Source organism: Mytilus edulis, chromosome 13, assembly GCF_963676685.1.
Source record: "Mytilus edulis chromosome 13, xbMytEdul2.2, whole genome shotgun sequence".
Taxonomy (NCBI): Eukaryota; Metazoa; Mollusca; class Bivalvia; order Mytilida; family Mytilidae; genus Mytilus; species Mytilus edulis.
In genome coordinates this window covers 41,188,488-41,210,459 of record NC_092356.1, presented here as the reverse complement: position 1 = coordinate 41,210,459, position 21,972 = coordinate 41,188,488, and the positions used below count along the sequence as shown (strand labels likewise).

General features: G+C 30.0%; 1 protein-coding gene across 6 annotated transcripts in view; it reads left to right on the top strand.

Annotated features, from left to right (window-relative positions):
* LOC139501264 (cilia- and flagella-associated protein 74-like) overlaps positions 1–21,972 on the top strand; it is a 42,028-nt gene that overhangs the window by 8,001 nt on the left and 12,055 nt on the right. For 2 of the 6 annotated variants that reach the window (XM_071290290.1, XM_071290288.1), the window contains exons 6-37: positions 24–197; positions 787–897; positions 1,416–1,518; positions 1,859–2,016; positions 2,452–2,584; positions 3,116–3,229; positions 3,815–3,932; positions 4,268–4,389; positions 4,698–4,817; positions 5,208–5,326; positions 5,908–5,974; positions 6,343–6,432; positions 6,741–6,914; positions 7,730–7,823; positions 8,277–8,381; positions 8,935–9,134; positions 9,505–9,626; positions 10,578–10,706; positions 11,453–11,540; positions 12,375–12,548; positions 13,066–13,199; positions 13,587–13,762; positions 14,569–14,669; positions 15,160–15,315; positions 16,434–16,454; positions 17,992–18,131; positions 18,667–18,792; positions 19,329–19,494; positions 19,840–19,959; positions 20,464–20,625; positions 21,170–21,299; positions 21,759–21,913. In XM_071290290.1, the coding sequence (XP_071146391.1) occupies positions 24–197; positions 787–897; positions 1,416–1,518; positions 1,859–2,016; positions 2,452–2,584; positions 3,116–3,229; positions 3,815–3,932; positions 4,268–4,389; positions 4,698–4,817; positions 5,208–5,326; positions 5,908–5,974; positions 6,343–6,432; positions 6,741–6,914; positions 7,730–7,823; positions 8,277–8,381; positions 8,935–9,134; positions 9,505–9,626; positions 10,578–10,706; positions 11,453–11,540; positions 12,375–12,548; positions 13,066–13,199; positions 13,587–13,762; positions 14,569–14,669; positions 15,160–15,315; positions 16,434–16,454; positions 17,992–18,131; positions 18,667–18,792; positions 19,329–19,494; positions 19,840–19,959; positions 20,464–20,625; positions 21,170–21,299; positions 21,759–21,913 (4,102 nt within the window). Of the gene's footprint in view, positions 1–23; positions 198–786; positions 898–1,415; positions 1,519–1,858; positions 2,017–2,451; positions 2,585–3,115; positions 3,230–3,814; positions 3,933–4,267; positions 4,390–4,697; positions 4,818–5,207; positions 5,327–5,907; positions 5,975–6,342; positions 6,433–6,740; positions 6,915–7,729; positions 7,824–8,276; positions 8,382–8,934; positions 9,135–9,504; positions 9,627–10,577; positions 10,707–11,452; positions 11,541–12,019; positions 12,061–12,374; positions 12,549–13,065; positions 13,200–13,586; positions 13,763–14,568; positions 14,670–15,159; positions 15,316–15,822; positions 15,841–16,433; positions 16,455–17,991; positions 18,132–18,666; positions 18,793–19,328; positions 19,495–19,839; positions 19,960–20,463; positions 20,626–21,169; positions 21,300–21,758; positions 21,914–21,972 lie in introns of all 6 variants that reach the window. The other 4 variants (XM_071290291.1, XM_071290289.1, XM_071290286.1 and 1 more) reach the window with 3 other exon arrangements.

Below are 21,972 nucleotides of genomic sequence, written 5' to 3'. Positions count from 1 at the left end.
TGAAATTTTTTTTTTTTCAACAGATATGAACTAGCCAAAGTTGAGGTAGAGAGAGGTAAATTTTTACTGGCTGAGGATGAACTTGTAAAGAAAGAACATCAGTTAGCAACAGAAAAAACAGACATGGCTCTTGACAGGCTTAAGAAAGAGGAATGGAAAGTTAGGAAAGCTATACATCACAGGAAAAGTAAAGAAAGGTAATAAACAAATTTGCACATGCATTTTGCTATATCAGCCCATTACCAAATGAAAAGGAATATTACAAAAATGAAACAAAAAGTTGTATTGATCATAAGTCCTTATGTACTTTTATTAAACTATTAATGCATAAATTATTGTAATGTTTTTAGTATTGAAAAAGTTGTGATCTTCACAAAAAAAGTTTTTATTTATAATTGTATTGTTTGTGTTACACAAGAAGCCTTTCAAGACACCCCAATAACTAATCTCACCTTAATTTCCATTGTTCAACAAATAATTATTGCTAGCAGTAGTTTCTGAATCAACATTAGACAGATCTGCATAAAATTTAAAAAAAATTATTTTACCTTTGAATTAAAATCTTTTTTTTTCAGATTCATTTTTAATTAAACAAATTAAGAATTGACAAAAAATGCATTACAACCTGTTGTATCCTCTGTACTAAAATAAAAATACTGTTAACTAAAATCTATTTATATCACATCTATAAAAAAAATATAATTATATCACATCTCTTATTATAAAAATTGTGCAAACATTTGATATTATAGAACCTTCCCAGATGTATTTATCTTCTTATTTCAGACAACAATTTGAAGCTTTAGAAGACCACAGACAGAGACAACAGATGCACATTGAAGATTCAAAGCAAAGTCATGAAAAACACCAAAAATATCTCAGTGCTACCATGGAAAAGTAAGTCAACATAAAACATAAGAAATTATATTCACAATTCAGCAATAAGACATGAATCAATCAGAAGTTTTTGAAACGCTGTCCTAAACAAGCATGCAGTGTTCCTAAATATATATAAAAATAAGAAGATTTTGTAAGATTGCCAATGAAACACCTCTCCACCAGGGATCAAATGACACATTTATTGGATGTATCGGCAGCGAACATAGAAATTGATAAGTCTTTCTACTATTCTTGTCGTCAATAAACCTGATTTAGATACAGGTTCTGTGTTTAATCTTTAATTAGATTACAGAGATCTAAATACTGTTTTCTTTCAATGTTCAAAGGTTTTGATGTAATGACACACACTTTCAAAAATTTAAATACATATATTTCATTCGTTAATGTTATTATTCTCAGAAAAGATAGTAGAATAAAACTGAACTCTTTCAGGAGAACTTCATAAGGCCCTGTTGTCTATGCAGTAATCCCCAAAGTAAAAATATTGTTTAAAGAATTATTTCCATTTTTTTCAGAATGAAGAAAAGACAAGATGAAGAAAATATTAGATACAAAGAAAATATGCATAAAAAGATGGACATGTTACTGAAGCTGAAATCAGATATCACCTCAAACAGGGTAATGATATTTTAACATAGGTGAAAAATTGCTTGCTGAAAAAAAATCTGGAACATTTTACCACATTTTGCCAACTTGTTTCTACAAAAGAGTGAAAAAAATCTTTTTATTGAAAGTCCAGAATCCTCTTTAAACATAAATTTTATAAACTTTATAAATTAACAAAATGTTAAATTTTAAGGCAGATACTTATTCTTTTATTTTGAGAGTAACTTAAATAACAATTTATTTATGAAAGACTCATAGGTGATATGTAGTAATTAAACACAAAGTTTTGTAAATATTAGAAGAAGAAAAATAAAAAAAAAATATGTTTATCTAAATAATTATTTTGTTACAGGAAAATTTAAAAGCCTTGCATGCAAGAGATAAGGCTTTAGATAAAGAAAAAAAGCAACAAGAAGAAGAAGAAAGACAGAGAATTCTTAGTGAAGGAGGAAATCCTGACCAGGAATTTCTAATCAGGAAAAGGATTGAAACATTTGAAAGACATAAATCGTAAATAAATTCTTAATATTGTGACTTTTCAGAAATGTTTTGTTGTTTTCAATGTATTGACTACTTCTCAATTGTCAGAATTTAAACTGTACTATCACACTTTCATGCAGTCTATGTCTAATATAGTTTTTGGTGCTCCCTTCTGGAAGTAGAATATTGTTTCATTTTTCATCAATTTTAAGAGTTGTCTCCCATATAGTAAAACATTATGATGTCTTATTTTCACATTTACTTTAAAAAACAAAGCTCACCTTTTTTTTATTCCAGCTTGAATCTCTGTGAAAATTTCAATTTATAAAACTACCATTTTACATTGAAATAGGCTTATATTAAACCACAAAATTAAAGAGATTAGCAATAAAAAGGAATTGTTAAAAAGAGTCAAAACACAATTGAAGATATGTTTTTCTATAATGTGTTTTATTTTGTCTACAGAGACTTTGAAGTTCAAAAAAGAAGCAGAGAATCCACAATAATGGGTAAAATCTTACTTGAAGAAGAACGAATGAGGAAAAGGAAAAAACAACAACCACAGCTATTTTCAGATCCCAAAAGGGAAAAATCATTGGTAAGAAGATTGTAATATTTGTTGTAATTTTTTTTAATTTTTTTTTAATTGTAATATTAACTGACCTATTTACAAAAACACAATATAAGTTAAGATATCAAAAAGGAAATGCAAAGTTGTCATGCAACAACTATGTGAAAGATTTTTTTTCTTACATATGGTCCATTTGAATTCTACAATTTATTGATTTATTATTGTATGTGTAATATGTAGTTAGAAATTAGAAATTGTGGTATGATCGTCAATGAGAAAACTATCCACCAAAGTTCAAATTTAGAAGATTTAAGCAATTATAGGCAATCATACAGCCTTCAACAATGATAAAAACCCATACTGTATAGTTGGCAATAAAAGTTTCACTTACTTTATGCATATTCATGAGGATTTGAATTGAGTGCAATTAATTCAGTCCAATGAACACTGTTTGTTTCTATAACAGATTATAATGTGAATCACTAAAATCAATTAGTTGCAATTTCTCTTTAATTCAATAGAAGAGCAAATTTATTTTAAAAGTTTGATATTTTATAGGTTGTTAGTGCTCAGAAGAAGAAACCACTGAAGATTATGAGAGATATGTCTGGGTCGTCTGTGTTTGATGAGACAGAGCTAAGGGACAGTAAAGTAGACTTCTTAATGGATGAGGTAACTAACCATATAATAATAACTAATAAAGGGAAATAAACTTTTATGTCTATAATTATGATATTAAAAATATTTATTTTATTTCATTGCTGAATGAAAGCTTACAAAATTTGTTTCAATCTCTGTTTTGATTTTTATGATAGAATTTGTAGCATTCATCCTAATCATAAATATGTATATATGATTTAAAGAGATGAATATAATAAACAAAAGTGCTACTCCTTTATGAATTAATTATGAGAAGCAAACTCATAACCACACACTGACATGCAACTGCATCTATGTATAGAAAGAGCAACAAACACAAAAAAAAATACGACCACAAACAACTCTTTTTTCAAAGCAATACAAATGAGTTTTTTTTTTATTTCATATTCCCCCCAAAATATTCGATGTACAATTATGATATCATGAAGGGAAGGAGTAAATAATTTTGAAGGATATATCTTGTACTTACACATATTTGTAATAGATTGTATAAAGCCTTGTTTGTGATGATAACAATATTTGTATGTAGAATTTTATTTATGACTGTATTGGCACTATACAATAAATGACGTTTCAATTTATTTTCCCAACTAACAGTTCGAAAAACAAGATGATTCTGACAGTGAACGAAGACAAACAGAATCAGTCAGACCATCTAGTTCTGATGAGAAGAAAATACCTGACTCTAGTGATTCTGAGGATGGAGAAAGCGATGGTAGGTAATCTGTAGAACAATGAACCAGCATATCCAGTTTTCTAAAAATTATGAAATACTTTGAATATCTGTATAAAATTGCATTTACTTGTGTGTTGCTTGTGTAAAATATTGAATAGTTTTATCCATGATTCACACTTTTTATCAGTTGATACTAGACTGTGTTAGTGATCAGAAGGACTATATAAATTTAAGGAGATGTGGTATGATTGCCAATGATACAACTATCAGAGACAACTTTCCATTAAAATATGTATTGAAATTGTACATGTATATATAGGATGCTATATCTCAGAAGAAAGATTTGTGTTTATGGTATTATCTCCCTTTTGTAGATGAAAGAAAGGTAGATCTTGCTCAGCCAGAATTTCAGGGTTTGTGGAGTGAACACAAACCTTACAAAGTACCAAGTGAAACTCATACAGTGAAACTACCAGGAGCTAGTAAGATGGAAAAGGTATGTTTAAATATTTGTCCATTAATGCCCTCTAGTATCAAAATTGTAATTTTAATAGATTGTCTTCCTTTTCATGCTGAATAATCTATATGTCTCAAATGAGATTTATAGCAGAACAATATTACATCATCATAAAAAATGAAATGTAGGATATGATAAAGAAAATATTTGATAGTCAAAAGGCTGATTGAAATCAAATCAACACATAACTTCCTAAAACCTGATTTCCAAGTAATATGTATTTTCTTTAATTTGTGATATTGATTTTTGCATGCTACAAAAAAAATAAAGTACCATTACTTTTACAGGAAATTTTAAACAAAGTATTGGACAAGCACAGATCTGGTATAATTGTAAAACAGGTAGCTGCTGGCAGAGAGTTTCAAGGATGTCCATTTTATAGCAAGCCTGATGTTATCCATTTCAAGGTAATGTGTTATTAGAATCTATTATTTGTGCTAACAGTTTAGTTCAGTGATCTTTCCTTTTATAACTGTAATGAAAGATTTAAAATGGTTAACAGTTTTCGTTTCAGCTATTACTAAACCACAACTAGGTTAAATTGCTGAAATTAACTGCAAAAAACACAAATGTCATCTGATGAAGAACAATTTCCAATATTTTGAAAAAGATTTTGTTTAAATATTTAAGAAAGGCTAAAAAAAAAATTCTCTTCACAATTTTTTTCCCAGATTGGAGAAGTTTACAAACACTGTTCTTTGATCCGGATGCTGTCTCTTTGACAAATTTCCCATTTCCATTTTCAGTTTACAAAACTATTATTATTTTTATTAATTCTGTGAATATTTTGATTGTAGGACTTTGATGTAGGGAAGTCTTACAAAAAGAAAGTAACCCTGACTAATGTATCCTACACTGTAAACTACTGTAAATATATCAACATTACAGAACATCTTAAAGACTTTATAGAAATACAGTAAGTTGTTAAAGGTCACATCACTATAGAACATGTTAATTAACATCACATAACATCTTAAAGACTTCATAGAAATACAGTAAGTTATGATTGGTTACAGAGCTATACAATATGTCTTGTAGCTGTGTTACCTCAGCAGTTCAATTACATGAATTGTATATCTTATCTGTGATATGTATGTTAATACTACTTCTTTAACTTTATTTGTTTGACTTCAGCAGTTAGAATGTATGTTTTATCCAGCTTTTTTATGTTTAGCATTTTGGCAGTATTTATTCCCAGCCTTTGTTAAAGACAGGCTATATATACCAAAGGGACAATTCAAACTCATCAGACAAAAATAAACTGACAACAGCATTGCTAAAAAATAAATAAAAACTAACAGACAAATAACCGATACAAAACACAACATAAAAAACTAAAGACTGACCAATACTGTTGGTGATATCAGGTGCTATGAAGATTGAGCAAATTATTGCCATTTATTCTGCAAGATGTAATATATGGAATACAGGTAATTCAACAAATACTGCTATAAAATATGAAATATAAAATTTAATACAATATACCTTTATTTATAGGTTTGACCCTCCAGGTCAGATGTCTGCTGGTTTGACTTGTGAGATGATGGTTACTTTTAAACCAATGGTAAATATTCTAGTTCAAATGATTTTTATGGTCTTTGCATTGTATAATATATGACATATCTTAATGTATATGTGAAAGCAGTTAGATTGAATTTTAGTTGCTGATCACAAAGTTTGAAACATAAAATTCTAAAAAAAACAACTAGCAAAAATTCTACAAAATGTTAATGTAAGCATCCATGAGTGAAAATTTCATTTTCAGAAATTTGCCTTTATTAATACATGTATCATGATTTTGAAATGTTTGCCACTCTTTAATCCTGCATTAAGAGATTTCCATTATTTCTTTATTTTTAGATGCATTGATACTTTCACCTATATTAAAATCATCTAATAATTTATGGTATTTTTCAATTAATTTTATTCCAGATAAATGAAGATTTGGTTGGTGAAGTAAATTTCCTGTCGCAGACTGGGCCTTTCTCTATAGTTCTCAAATGTACAACTAAAAAATGTGATGTAAGTATTATATATTCATACAAAATGTTCATAATGTTTTTCTATGCAATTTTTTCATTTAATAACAAAATTTAGCAATCCTCAAGTAAAGTGCAGCTCTAAGACAGAACCTTTTATAACTATCTACTATTATATGTATATAGACGCAATGCAAAGGTTTTTGATAAATTAATGTGATAACAAATTACCAGATTATAAATGAAACAATACTGTGATGTTTCATTTATAATTTAAGAATTTATTTGAAACCCTATAAAAACCACATGAATTGATATTAAAGTAATAATACAGATAAATTCCTATTTTAGCTGTCAGTAGATACAAACAAAGTAGAGTTTGGCACCACAGTTATAGGAGAGACTCTGAAGAGGACTTTTACTTTGACTAATAATGGAGCTCTTGGAACCAAATATGAGTTCTTTAAACTGACAGGGTCCAAACTGAGGACTGTGACTACTGCTGAAACATCTTTAGGACGATTAGTAAGATATTTTACCTCTAGAAGTTATTTAATTTTTCAGAAAATTGTTATTTTTTTACAATTTTTAATTGACACTGGACTTTTAAATGTTACTTAGTACGTAGAGATTTATACAAGAGAACAATTTTTATGCCCTACCAACGATAGTAGAGGGCATTATGTTTTCTGGTCTGTGCGTCCGTTCGTTCAGGTTAAAGTTTTTGGTCAAGGTAGTTTTTGATGAAGTTGAAGTCCAATCAACTTCAAACTTAGTACACATGTTCCCTATGATATGATCTTTCTAATTTAATTGCCAAATTAGACTTTTGACCCCAATTTCACGGTCCACTGAACATACAAAATAATAGTGCAAGTTTCAGGTTAAAGTTTTTGGTCAAGGTAGTTTTTGATGAAGTTGAAGTCCAATCAACTTCAAACTAAGTACACATGTTCCCTATGATATGATCTTTCTAATTTAATTGCCAAATTAGACTTTTGACCCCAATTTCACGGTCGACTGAACATAGAAAATGATAATGCAAGTGGGGCATCCGTGTACTATGGACACATTCTTGTTCTTCTATGTATTCTCAATTGATTTTGATGCAACATCAACACCAATGTCTTGAAAACACCCATTATTGAATGACATCGAAGGAGTGAAATTATCTGATTTATTTCACATCTGAAATTATTATTATTTATTTTATTGGGAAATAATTGTGTTTCAATTTCCAGTGTAATAACTATTATTTTTTTTCTCAACAATCCATACCCTCCAAGAGAATTGGCGGTTCAGAAATATTTTTGCAATGTAATTGAATATTCTATTTTTAGACTACAGCTGACACATTGAGAGGAGGGACACCTGATTCCCTATCAATGATGAAAAAAGAGCCAGTTCCACCTGGTGACAAGAAACCTGACCAAGGTTAGTTATCCGCATCGAAAACTCTCTATCTGATATTGAAAAAAATCTAAATTTTGTGCCATTTACCAGAACTTAGTTGACATCTGTTTTTCATTTTGATTTATATGACAAATTTTTTTTATATTGAAGGGAAAAGAATATCAAAATTAAATGAATACATACATATATATACATTTTAATACAAATAGTTTTGAAAACTATTTGTTCTGTTTGCAGCTGTATGATATATTTTGATCAGATTTTTAACTACATAATATACTGTATATACACACACACATTTGACTTCGTTAATATTTGTATTGAAAAATGCATTTTTTTAAAGATATAATACATATCCCTGAGTTGGAATTGTTATTTTTGTATATTTTGTTAAGTTACTTTTCAACTTGTTATGAAATTTGAATCAAGATTTTCCATTTAGTTTTTAATCACATGATTTATTCTAACCAATAGAAATTGTTGACAAAGCTAGCCAGGAAGGAGGAGGCACATCTATTGACCACCAGGGAACACAGGCTGAAGCTGATGCTATGAGTGGTACTATGGGAGATGTTGAAGGTAAATTTAATGTTGAATAATACAGAAGAAATGGAAAATATTCTTGTACCTTTCAGCAGAGGGGATATTGCAATAAAACCTTGTCAGACCGTTAGTCCAACAAATATTTTCTTTTCTCTTTTTTCAAGTGCTAATGGAAGACTTCATATTCCATCAGCAGCTTAGCATTTATGATTTGTAACATTGTGAAGTGTGAGTGCTTTTCAAATCTGTCAGAAACCTTCTGCATACTTGCAGATTTCATTCGAACAAAACTGAAGGACAGATTTCCAAAGTTTATTAAAAATATTAAAATCCAAAAACTGGTAATATACAGAAATTGCATAAAAAAAACAATATTATAAAACAATGAAAACATTTCTAACCAGAAGCAAGCATTGTTCAAAGATATTGGATAGTTAGACCATGGTCTACAGCTGTTCTTTTAAAAACTTTAAAAACTTTTATTGGTAGACAAAACATAGAATCTTAAGTCAGCAATGAGAAGTTCATGTGTAAGAATTTTTTTTTAATTTTCTAAATTGCATTTTCACTCAATTTATTATGTTTGTAGATGGAGAACAGTCCCCAGATCTTGCCATCAGTGAAATAGAGGACTATGGATCTCTGGATGGAATGAAAGTTGGCCCCATGTCTACTGGTGAAGTGGGTCCATTTTCCTCTGTCAAGTTGGAGATTATCTGGCAACCACACATCCCTGGAAAAGTTTTTACAGAATTCTTGATATCCTTTAGTGATCCTCTCTCAGAAAGTGTAAGTTGCTTACTTAACATGACTTTTTATATTTATTGTCACCAATGAGAAGATATATCATAGATCTCTTTCTGTATTTACCAAAATGTGTAGATGCTTTATACTTAATACGAAAAAAATATTTTGATATTAATTTGTTTAGGATTCTCAATCTTTTTATAGATTTTAGTTCTAGTAATAAAGAGAAAATGGATTATTCAGAAGAATGCACATTTATACAAATTTACAAATTTACAACACAAAATGTGTGGAAATTAAGGTTTAGAGAGATGACTTAAATCAGTTAGAATCCATTGAGCTTATTTCTTTTATAAATGACAGTCTTATTCATTTCAGTAGTTTTAAACAAAATAATGGCTTATGATTTCAGATTTCCATACACTCCCTAGCTAATGCCATTGATGTTCCAGTTTGGGTTGAGAGACAGACTGTCGATCTGAAGATCTGTATGTACGACAGGCTGTATCAAGACACCATCATTGTTAACAATAGGTAATATCATATACATTTAAGTACCTTATCAATAGCTAGCTATTTATTTCTTGACATGAGTGAGTGGGAAAAAGTCATGAACATAATCTATAAATATGTCAAACTGGATATTTCTAAAATCATGAAATAGACTAGAATTGACAAAACCCCAAAAAGAATCTGTGATGATGTGCAGGTTTTCAATAGGTAAATGTTAATATTTGGCTTTCTTGTCAATTATTTTATACTTAAAAAAAAATAATTGTCTATTTTATTGGTTATTTGATACATTTTTCCTGTGATGACTAATTTTTTTTTTTTTTTTTTTTTTTTAATCATCTGTATTAAGGTGGTATGGGAGTCTAAAATAAAAATGATAGAATTTGTTCATACTTTGACAAAACGTTGTATCTATTGATACATGTTGAAAAATATAATAAAAATGAGAGGTCACCGCGCATTTTCTCAAGCTACAGGACGGGACAAAATGACACATTTTGTATGGATTATACAGGAAAAAACAACATTTTGTGATTAGAAACTAAACAAAATGATAGAATTGTTAAATACTTCAGGAAAAGATAGCTTTCAGACACTGCTTTGAGAATATCAAAAGAAAAGATAGGGTAACTTTACGTTTTTTCCGGCTAAAATACAAAATAGGAAAATTCCATACAGAATCCTTCAGAAAATGCACTTTTTTAGAGTTACCTCCCCTTAAAATGCCAATTTAAAAAAAAAAATAAAAACAACCAAAAATAATTAACATTTGCAAAAATATCAATATTTAGAAGTTAAATTCTTATAAATTGGTACTTTTAAATGAAAATGTACATTAAACATCTGCATTCCTGCATCAAATTTTGCTAACTTGATGGAAAATCTGGACCTTTGATTCTCTGTTTTTTACAATCCAAGATGGAGGAAGACATGGTGGTATACCTTAATTTGATTTAATTTTGTGTCTTGTAGGGCAACAACAGCATTGAGGTTAAAGTTTGAAGTTTGTAAAGAACTGAAGAATCATCTTGAACTGCTACCTAAAACTGGATACATCCAAGCTCAGTCACAATTCTCTGCTCAGCTCAAGTTTCTACCGAGGTAATAGAAACTGGCTACATCCATGTTCAGTCACAATTCACTGGGAAGGTCAAGTTTCAACAAAATAATACAAAACCTCTCAATGTACTAAAATATGGGATTAATTACCGATGTAGTTTTCACACTTCTCAAAGTTTCAACTGAGAAGAAAAATTCTACCAAATACCAACTGTATATCAGTTCAACTCTACCAATGTTATACAGTAATGCAGAAAATTAATGAAAATTGCATTTAAAATTTTGATTGGACAATTTGTCATCAGCAGTTCTTGAAATCACTTGAATTATTCTTCACTTTTGAATTATGACATTAATGAAAGCATTCAATATCTTATTGCTTAAAAGTAAATTCTCATAAATCAAAATAGTTAGATGGTATTTAAAGGCTCTTATAAGCTCCAGGACTAACAACTATATTGATAGTGCAGATATTTTAACCATGTCAATTTGATAAAACACTTTTACTTTCAATAGTTTTAATATTAAAATTGACAACAACACTTCAAATGGTCTGCAATTTTATTATCTAGACGCCTGCTCACAGGTGAAACATGTAGACCTTAGATAATAAAATTGCAGACCATTTGAAGTGTTGTTGTCAATTTTAATATTATTTAAGTATTGCATTCGTTTGCATGATTTGACAACCCGGCATACCAAGGTATCCACTTCAGGGACTCTACCAAAACGATTTATAAGGCATTGGTTCACCACACGGAGTTTCAATAGTTTTTTTGTAATTGTAGGAAAAGTCTGTTTCAAGAAGCTGGTAAATATTTTGACAAAGAAACAGGTGTGTTAGAAGCTCCAATGATCATCAGAGTCGCTGATCAGGTAAATATTTTGACAAAGAAACAGGTGTGTTAGAAGCTCCAATGATCATCAGAGTCGCTGATCAGGTAAATATTTTGACAAAGAAACAGGTGTGTTAGAAGCTCCAATGATCATCAGAGTCGCTGATCAGGTAAATATTTTGACAAAGAAACAGGTGTGTTAGAAGCTCCAATGATCATCAGAGTGGCTGATCAGGTAAATATTTTGACAAAGAAACGGGTGTGTTAGAAGCTCCAATGATCATCAGAGTCGCTGATCAGGTAAATATTTTGACAAAGAAACAGGTGTGTTAGAAGCTCCAATGATCATCAGAGTGGCTGATCAGGTAAATATTTTGACAAAGAAACAGGTGTGTTAGAAGCTCCAATGATCATCAGAGTGGCTGATCAGGTAAATATTTTGACAAAGAAACAGGTGTGTTAGAAGCTCCAATGATCATCAGAGTGGCTGATCAGGTAAATATTTTGACAAAGAAACAGGTGTGTTAGAAGCTCCAATGATCATCAGAGTGGCTGATCAGGTAAACAAAAATGAACTTCCATAAAAAAAAATGATTCATAGTTATAAATAATAGTTTCACAATCAATGGTAAAAAGATTTCCATAGCAGCAATTTCACTTCAACCAACATCAAAGACAAAATTGCTGATTCTGGTAAACACTTTAAACCATCATATTTTTTTACGTTTAACTCTTTCTAGCTGACTTATCATGATCTCAATGTTCAAATATTATTATCCAAGAAAGTTCCAAAATTGGCAAATTGGAAACAGTTATATAAGCATTTTTGTTCTCATTCATATGGAATCTGAAAATGAATTTATATTTTTTCCAGACTCAACCAGTACCATTCACTGTCCAAGCTGTGGTGACAACCTCTGATATGGAGTTTGACATTACTAACATAAACTTTGGTTGTTGTACCATCCATGAGTCAACGAAGACAAGAATACGTCTTAGTAACAAATCCATCTTACCACAGGAATATGGCTTTGTTGGCCTACCAGATGTATGTACTATCTGTTATACTTGACAGCTAATTTCCTAATGCATGTAAATAAGACTTGGGTTAGCTTCCTTGCTTTGTTTGTATATTGTACAATTGTAATTGGGATAACGTCCAATCAAATTTAAATATAATATATACTGGTTAAAATATGCCTTTATATATTGTTTGAAGATATCAATGTTGATTACAAAGCTTATGTAAATGTTTACAAAGTTATTCTCTACAAGCATTAGGAAATTAGCTGTAAGGATAATTAATGTATATATGTTTCTTAGTCATGAAACTGCAAAAAGAATTATTTTACTAATGCGTCAAAATATTGATCTTATATTATATTGTATATTTATATAACTAAAGCTACTATAATTGAAGACCAATTGGTCTGTAACTTCAAACTGTATTATTTTCTGTTTATAGCACTAGTTTTATCTATATTAAGTGTGCATTTATCTAATGTCATTAAAAGGCAATTGAGACAAATATGATTAAAAACCACATACATTTATCTATGTTCCAGTATGTTGAAGTACAACCAGATGATGGCTTTGGAACACTGTTGCCATTAGAAAGTATTGACCTTGATGTGATCTTTAGTCCAAAGAAAGCGAGGGAATATAAATTTGAATTGAATTGTAAATCAATAATAAACAGGTAAGTGAAATCATTATTCATATGAATAATATAAAACAAGCAGTGCTACTGGCATTTAAGTGTGACTTTTCCTTCTATGACTAACAGCAATACAAACGCTATCTCTTGCTTAGGATATTTCATAGGCATGTGATTTTGTTTCATAAAGTAATATGCCTATATTTAAATTTACACATATATCTTTTGTGTCACAACGTACATTTAAAAAAGGAAGATTAATTTTATGAAACATTATAAGTTAATACACTTGAAATGTAGAAAATATAAAAATATTATTAGCATCTTTAATTGACTAAATCAGTTGATTATTTTGTCAAAAGTTTGTGTGTTTAAAAACACTTGCTTCTAATTTTATATAGCATATGTATACCTGTATAACTATTTCAGGGAGTTTAAGATTCAGTGTGAAGGTGTAGGTGTACATCCACCATTGGATCTATCTCATCAAGTGATACACTTTGCTGCTACTGCCTTGTATGATGTATCAACAGCTACAGTCCATGTTAACAACTCACACATCAGTACTAATGAATTCACACATCCTGTGCCAAGGATTGGTAAAGGTAGGCAACAGCTATAGTCCATGTTAACAACTCACACATCAGTACTAATGAATTCACACATCCTGTGTAAAGGTAGGCAACAGACACAGTTCTTGTAAACAATTTTATTCATAAGTATCTATGAATTAATGATTGGTTTATGACCCATACCAGCAAATAAATCTGCACTATAGTATAAATGAATTCTCATATCCTGTTGTCAACGATTAATGGAGAGAGTATATGTACCACAAGAAGTAACTCTTTGATCAGAAAATTGTCATGGCATCACTTGAAATTGTTTTTATTCACTTTTGCTTCAATATATTATAGAAGTCAAAAGGCATTTTAAAGTTTTCAATATGTTGAAATACTAGACTTTGTTTGTCCTTTCATGTCTTAACTGTTTTTATGCCCACCTACGATAGTAGAGGAGCATTATGTTTTCTGGTCTGTGCCTCTGTTCGTCTGTCTGTGCGTCCGTCCGTTCGCTCCAGGTTAAAGTTTTTGGTCAAGGGAGTTTTTGTTTATAGTTTTGACCCCAATTTCATGGTCCACTGAACATAGAAAATGAAAGTGCGAAGTTCAGGTTAAAGTTTTTGGTCATGGTAGTTTTTGAAACTTAGTACACATGTTCCCTATGATATGATCTTTCTAATTATAATTCCAAATTATAATTTTGACCCCAATTTCACGGTCCACTGAACATAGAAAATGATAGTGCGAGTGGGGCATCCGTGTACTATGGACACATTCTTGTTCTTTATTGTTCTTTTTTGAAGATAAGTAATGAATGACTATTTTCTATTTTTGATCAATCTTTTCAGGAGAAATAGTTCCAGTCGGACCAACATCATTTGAGTTTAAGATACCTGAGGGAGCTCCTCTGACTATTTCGCCCTCTGTTGGAACAATAGAACCAGGAAAGGTAAGCTGTTGTCAGTTAACTAAAGAAACTTTGGAACTATCAAGTATTTATAGAATAGGAAATTGAGATCTATCATAGAAAATCCTGGAAAAGTTGATGTTGAGGACACCTAAAAATATTTGAAACAAATTTATTCACACAACATTTCTAATGAAGATCATATAATTTTGTTTTATTGGTGCTTTAGGTAAAAGGAATTAATTTAACATTACAAACTTTCATCAATTAATTTTTTTTCTACATCACAATCACAAAAAAACACTGGTGTTGTTAAATTATCTCAAAGTTACCCTAAACTTTAAAAAGAAAGTATAAAATATTGTATACAGCTTCTACTCGTGAAAGCTTCATTTGGAGCCAATGTTTTGAGAGACCTTTAATGTCGGGCATCATTACTATATTACCTATATGAAAAGAAATTACTATTAGCCTAAAGAGGGTTAGCTATAATATTGTATATTATAACTCAGTACAAATGATGTTTTTACAGAAATGTAGGGTACAGGTGAGGTTTGCTCCACAGTTGGAGGAGATGGATGTTAGGAAGGAAGGAGTGAGAATGGCCTCCAAAGCCATGGAGGCAAAGGCACAGAAAGAATATCAAGAGTCTCTTCAGAGAGAGAAAGAAAAGGCAGATGAAGCTTTGGTTAGTATTCAGTCTGTTTTATGTACATTTTTTAAATCTTGCTTTTTATGTATTTGATTATTTAAGTTATAGGCATGAGTCATAAATACTATGCTAGATATACTGTAGAGTGGTCAATTTTTCATTTCTTTAATTCCCTGTCTACCACAGTATTACTGCCTTATATTTTTTGTCTGTGGTTATGTCTATCCATCCTTTCTGCATCATCTTTGAATATTTGTAATATGATACGTTTACAATTGAGTTTTGGTCACACCAAATTGAAATTTATCATTGTTCATTTTGGGTTGAACTTGTACTTTCGACTCAACTTAATCATACCAGTTAATGTCATCTTTTATATTTTGGATAATTGTATAATATTCTCCTGCACAAAACCATTTTTTATTCATCTTATATTAAAAAATTCTGTTATCTGCATCATATAAGCCTAACAAGTGGCCTATCAATTGCATAGAAAAAAATGGTCAGCTATAAATGCTTAGTTACAACTGACAAGTTTTTTAGACTGGAAATGGACGTTTGGTAAGTATATTTTTCCTGAACACATTTTATTTTAGTTATTATTTTCTATTCATTTTGTTTCATTTTTTTAAATAAAGTTTAAAACAGTTTCATTCATGTTTATATGATGATATATCGAATTAATTTCACTCAATGTGTACACAGGTAAAATTATTTCCTTTGCTCTATTTTAAGCTGTGATGTTATAAAAATGTCAAAATGGCATAAGTTGTCTGACAAATTCTGTAAACCAACCTTTATCGTGAGTGATTTATTTTTGTAACTTTCACGAGTAGAAAAAATAACGTGAATATTAATCGTCACAAACTTGGAGATCTTTTCTCATTAAACTTCATCAAGAATTTCAGAAAATTGTGAAATTAAATAGTTGCAAAGTGATCAGAAAAAGTATCTGCGAAAATAAGTTGGTTAACAGAAAACTATGCAAAAAAACAAAATCCACTGTAAATAGCTGCATAAAAGCCAAATTAGGATTTTGACCTAGCTTTACAAGGTCCTTCTGCTCCAACTATGACAGATCACCAGAAAACTGAAGGGGAAACATTCAGGAAAAATATAATTATATCATGTTTTGAATATTATAATCTGTACAGGCTGATGGAGAAGAAGATGAGGTAAAGAAAGTGTTAATTGTTGCTTAATGTAACACCAATGACAAAATGTAGGTTACGGGAAATTGTCATCACACAATGTCAAATGTCATTTATTATATGTTATATTATAGGTGGTCAGAATAATTGTTGCTTATATAACACTACATAATTATATGTTTATAGGTGTCATTACACAATGAATATTTTATCACTAGGCCAGGTTTTTAAAATGTTTCTGTTTGTCTCAATTTTACCAATCTTTTAGAATTGGATTCATCTATTTTAACATGTTTATTTGCAATGGAAAAGGAAAGGAAAGATAACTGTTGGGATACATGCAAAAAATATATTATTTTTTTTAAATTTTAAGAGTATTCTGTTTATTGGAAGCCAGCAGTAAAATTTTATTTTGGTCTTATCTGTACAGTTGTTTGTTTTTAACCGGAGTATATTTTGCTTGAATAACACCTGAAATAGGCACTAAAGGGGTTACACGAGATGTAAAAAATGTCTAAATAAGTATTTTTTGTACAACAGGAGGATGAGGTAACAGTTTTATTAAATACGAGTTTTGTAACATTGACAGAATGTTGGTTTGGCGATTGCTTTAATTAATATGTTTTGTTTTGATAATGCGAAAAATTGCAGTAACAATGGTGATAAGATTGATATTATGCTCAATATGACAGAAAAATAATTCTTTATGGCTGTACTGAAAAATTAACAAAATGTATTAAACATTTGAGACTTCGATAGGTTATGTAGTATCTGTTGGTCAACATCAGAACACATATGACCATGTCTCTAGTCACCTTAGCACATAGGATAAAGTTTTGAAGTTGCAATTATACACTGTAAATTCTGAAAGGATTGCAATATTTTTTATTTATTTGAAAAATGCAACAGTATCAGGTTTGCTTTGTGGTTTGAATTGCCATTTTCTAAATGTTAGGAGAGATATGAATGTGAGTGAAATATAATCTAACAAAAATAATCAACAGTAAGCCATTAGATAATGTGATATAATCTCTATATGGATTGTTTGTATTTTACAACTGCTACATTTTTGTTAACTGCATGATGACTGTTATGAAACTTATATATCTAACGTATTGAATTGTAATTTGTGTAATAAGTAACAACCTGAAATTTTAAAATTTAAGTTTGTAAAAGCTATACCCTTGTCATTGTTATTTCAAATCATGCCAATCTTTGTACATCGATTTGTAAACAATGTAATGAAAAAATATATGATAGCAAAAAATTGGAGTGGAACTCACCCTGAGTCTGTGAAATAAAAAGTGTATTTTACCATCTTTTTTTAAAGTGTCAAAGTATGCACGTTTCTGGACTTCATTATAAGTGGATTGAAAAATTACGATAAATCTAAACTGGATTAGTTTTGAAAAAGAGAAATTTGAACAACCTCCCATTCTTTGATATGGCTTCAAACTGAAATCATTGTTTTTATTTGTCTAAAGTTTACCGTTTTATTGGTGTAAAGTGTCAGTATTTAAAATAAATGTATAATTCAACTTTAGATTTTATTTTATTTTAGAAATCAGGAAATAAAGGTAAAGGAAAAGAGGGAAAATCTCCAGCTAAAGGGAAAGGGAGACAATCACCAGGTGTACCTACTCTTACTGTGGCTGGACCTAAACCTTTTACACCGCCAACACTAGAGAATATCACAAAGGAGTGAGTATAAATATTCAAACATGTCATTTTGATAACAGTAAAAAAAACAACCGTGCAAGGGCTGTACAGCCAGTCATGGTGGTTAAACACTTCCATCGTTCAGTTTAACACTTCCATCGTTCGTAGATACAAACTGTTTGTTTTCTCAAGTGTAATAAAACTAATAATATGCAGAGTGCTTTATTTTTGATACATAATTTTATTGTCAAATTGAGTCAATGAAGATAATGATCATACCAGTGCAGCACTGCATAATTGATATAATTGGTTTGTAACATCTTTCAAATATATTATTAAATTACCAGAAACCTTCTTAGCTAAAATGACTTTTGGGTTGGCTTATTTTCAAAATGTACCAAAGTTATAATGTACGAAGCAGAGAATTGCTATACAGAATTTGAAATTCAAAATAATAAAAAAACTATTTTCTCTGTATTATTGTTTTAATGTTCTTAGAACATTTATTTTTGTCTTCTTTTTAATACTTTAATTTTCTGTAATTCTTTTAAATATGATGTTTATTTAACCTTTCCAGTACCCCAGCTTATGCAGCAGCCTTGGGATCCTTGTTGAGACAGTACAGGAGCTGTTTTAGAACCTATGTTATACCATGTTATGTAGCATCAGGGAAGTGTGGTAATCCAGGCGAACTACCTTACACGTATGTATTATTTGAAGATAAGATGTAGGATTAAACTTAAGATTGTTGTTTTCTTCCATTTGATTATTAAAACCAAGAATTTTGGGGTAAGTACTAATGCATTAAGATGAACAATACAAGAGGGCACTCATACCAGCTTCTGATAGCTATACATGTAGTAAGTTTGCTAACAGTGTATACCGTAAATTGTTCATCATATGCATTGATATCTTTTTTTCCTTAAGTTTAGGGATCCACATAAAACCAACTGAATGGTTTATTTTCAAATATGACACTGGTTTTGGAAACTCTTTTTTTTCAAATCGGTCTTTCAATACTTGTTCGGAAAATAACATTTATCAATATGACATAGCATTGAATTCTCTGAAATTATTTGCAATTGAAATACAACATTTTATTTCCATATCTTCTTTGATATCCAAAGTTGTACCTTGAAACTTGACATATTAGTCTCAAAATCAATAACACTATCTTTATTTAAAAAAATATCTTTGTTCATCACAACTTTAACAACAATTTCTACATTTGTTTTACAGAAATAAGAACACACTATACATGGAGGTCCATTGTCCTGTCGTTAAACCTACCTTAGTGGCGATATCAGACCATGGGAAGACAACTCTAGATTTTGGCGAAGTTTCGCTAGGACAAACAATTATCAAATCTGTCACCATACAGAATATATCTAAGAAAACCATAGAAGTATCCTTTGACTTGTATTTTCTTATATCAAAGATACCATGTGTAAATATTTATTCTAATTATTTCAGTACAAATGTACTATAAAATGACTAATGCTTAGACTATCAAGATATTTTAAATTTTGAGTAGCAAGCAAAGAATAAATATCAATGCTTTATAATAATTACTTCAACTATGTGCTATTTTTCATAGAGAAAACATTTGTCCTTAATTTTCAGCTTTCATATTACTCTAAGAGTTTATAGTAAACTAACTAAAAGTAATGAACTGAGCTTGTAGAAAAGTACATTCTGAATGTTTTTGTTTATTATATTGCCATTTGAAGATTTTCCTTAACTCTGACAGTTAACATCATCACTTCTGGACACATCAGGACCTTTCCTCATGTTGAATGCACTGAGAATTTTACCACCAGATGGCACTCATACAATACTGATTTCATTTACACCTGAAGCTGGTCGTGTGGTATGTTAATAATAAGCATCTCAAAATAGCTCAGCTGTTTTGATGTCTTTACTTAAAAACATACACATTTTGTTTTTTGATAACTAGTAGTAATTTTAATAACTTTTTATTTGAACTGTGTCATTTGAACGCTCATGAAACAGCAATTGAGAAGACTGAGGGATTTGCCTCTTATGTAAGGGGACTAAAATAGGGAATTGCTGTAACAAAATGTACACTTCAGCATCGAAGTATCCCACCTTCAAAGTCTGCACTTTCTATTCTGTTGTATACTTCTGCAATGGACAGATTTGGAGCATGGACAGATAAACTTTACCATTTGTTTATTGTTGTTTATCACTTAAAATCAGCTTAACGATGTTTCAAAATATTTTTACCAGTTAATCTATTGAGTTTCATTTATACTTTGATTAATTTTGTTTATAGTACTGTACTTTTAAAGGTTAAAAGAGTTTAGAAAGTATTATTTTATTAACTTTTGAACGTTTACCATTTCTGTTTTAGTTCCACGAAGTGCTACAAATTAACAGTGGAACCTCAGTTTTACATGTGACAGTGATGGGAGAGGGTGTCAACCCAATTATTAACCTTGATATGCCCACAGAAAATGGTGTGTTTGATATTGGTGCTGTTTTAGCTGGAGAATACTTAGAAAGAACATTTAAGGTATTCTTATATAGACAAGGAAGATGTGGTATAAGTGCAAATGAGACAACTCACCATCCAAGTCATAATTTATAAAAGCAAACCACTAAAGGTCAAAGTACGGTCTTCAACACGGAGTCTTGGCTCACACCAAACAGCAAGCTATACAGGGCCCCAAAAATGACTCATGTTAAACCATTTGAACAGGAAAACCATTGATAAAAATAATTTATAAATGTTTCATATTATAATTGTGAAAATATAAGTATAAGAGTTTCATGCTTTAGATTAGATAATGCATTGCTTTTTATTATAAAATCAATAAAAAAAATTGTAATCATAAAATTTAAATGAAAGGAAATATTTAAATGTAGATCCAAGTACGTGTATTTTCAGCACTAATTGATTTATATTTGCAATTATGGAACCCAATGAAATGATTTAAAAAAATTCCTCATGAAAATAAACAGTCTATTGACAATAACATCAAATATGACGAAAGAGTTATGTATGAGGAATCAGCTAAAAAATAACTGATTGCAAAAGAATATTTGTCTACTTTTAGATGCAGAATTCCTCATCGCTGTCAATAGATTATTCTATAAAATTAGAAAGTTTGTCTTTATTGCGGCATGCTAAAAGTCAAGAATTGCCGTCATTTATAAAACCAGATGAAAAGATGAAAAGTTTGGTTGGTATGTATTTCAAAGAAACAACAATTTAATAGTCACATACCAATGGGATCATTCAGGTTCAGAGTGTGTGATTTTAAAGACCAGAAACAATTAATAATATTACTCTACTAATCTGATTTGTGAAATGTTATATTTTTTTCTGTAGTGTGCAGTATAAAAAGCAAATTAAGGGGAGATAATTTGCAATATATTACCAATGAACTATTATTCTATGGAAGAATTGTCCACTTGGGTGCAGATCTTGATGATCCCATGTTTTATTTATTGTTTTTGAGAGGAAGGATTTGTTAATTAGTTGTATACACTATATAAGCTTAGTTAGTTTTAAGTAGACCATAGACACTATTGACTTTTGAAAGAAAGATACTGCTTATTTCTCTTATGAAAATTTACATCTACTGCTTTTATAGAATATCATATTTTTCATGATTTTGTTATCCCATATATAATATTTTCTAGGCACACAAAACAACAATGGTCAAAATATATTTGACTTGGTACCGTCTGAAGGTCGAATAGCACCAGGGGCAACACAAGAAGTTACAGTGACCTTTGCCCCAGATCATCCTAGTGACCATTATTCTGATTTTGTTAAAATAGAATTATTTGGAAAGGTATGGGCAATGATATATTTTTAAGCTAAAACACAGTGCTCTAAACAAAGAATGGAAAA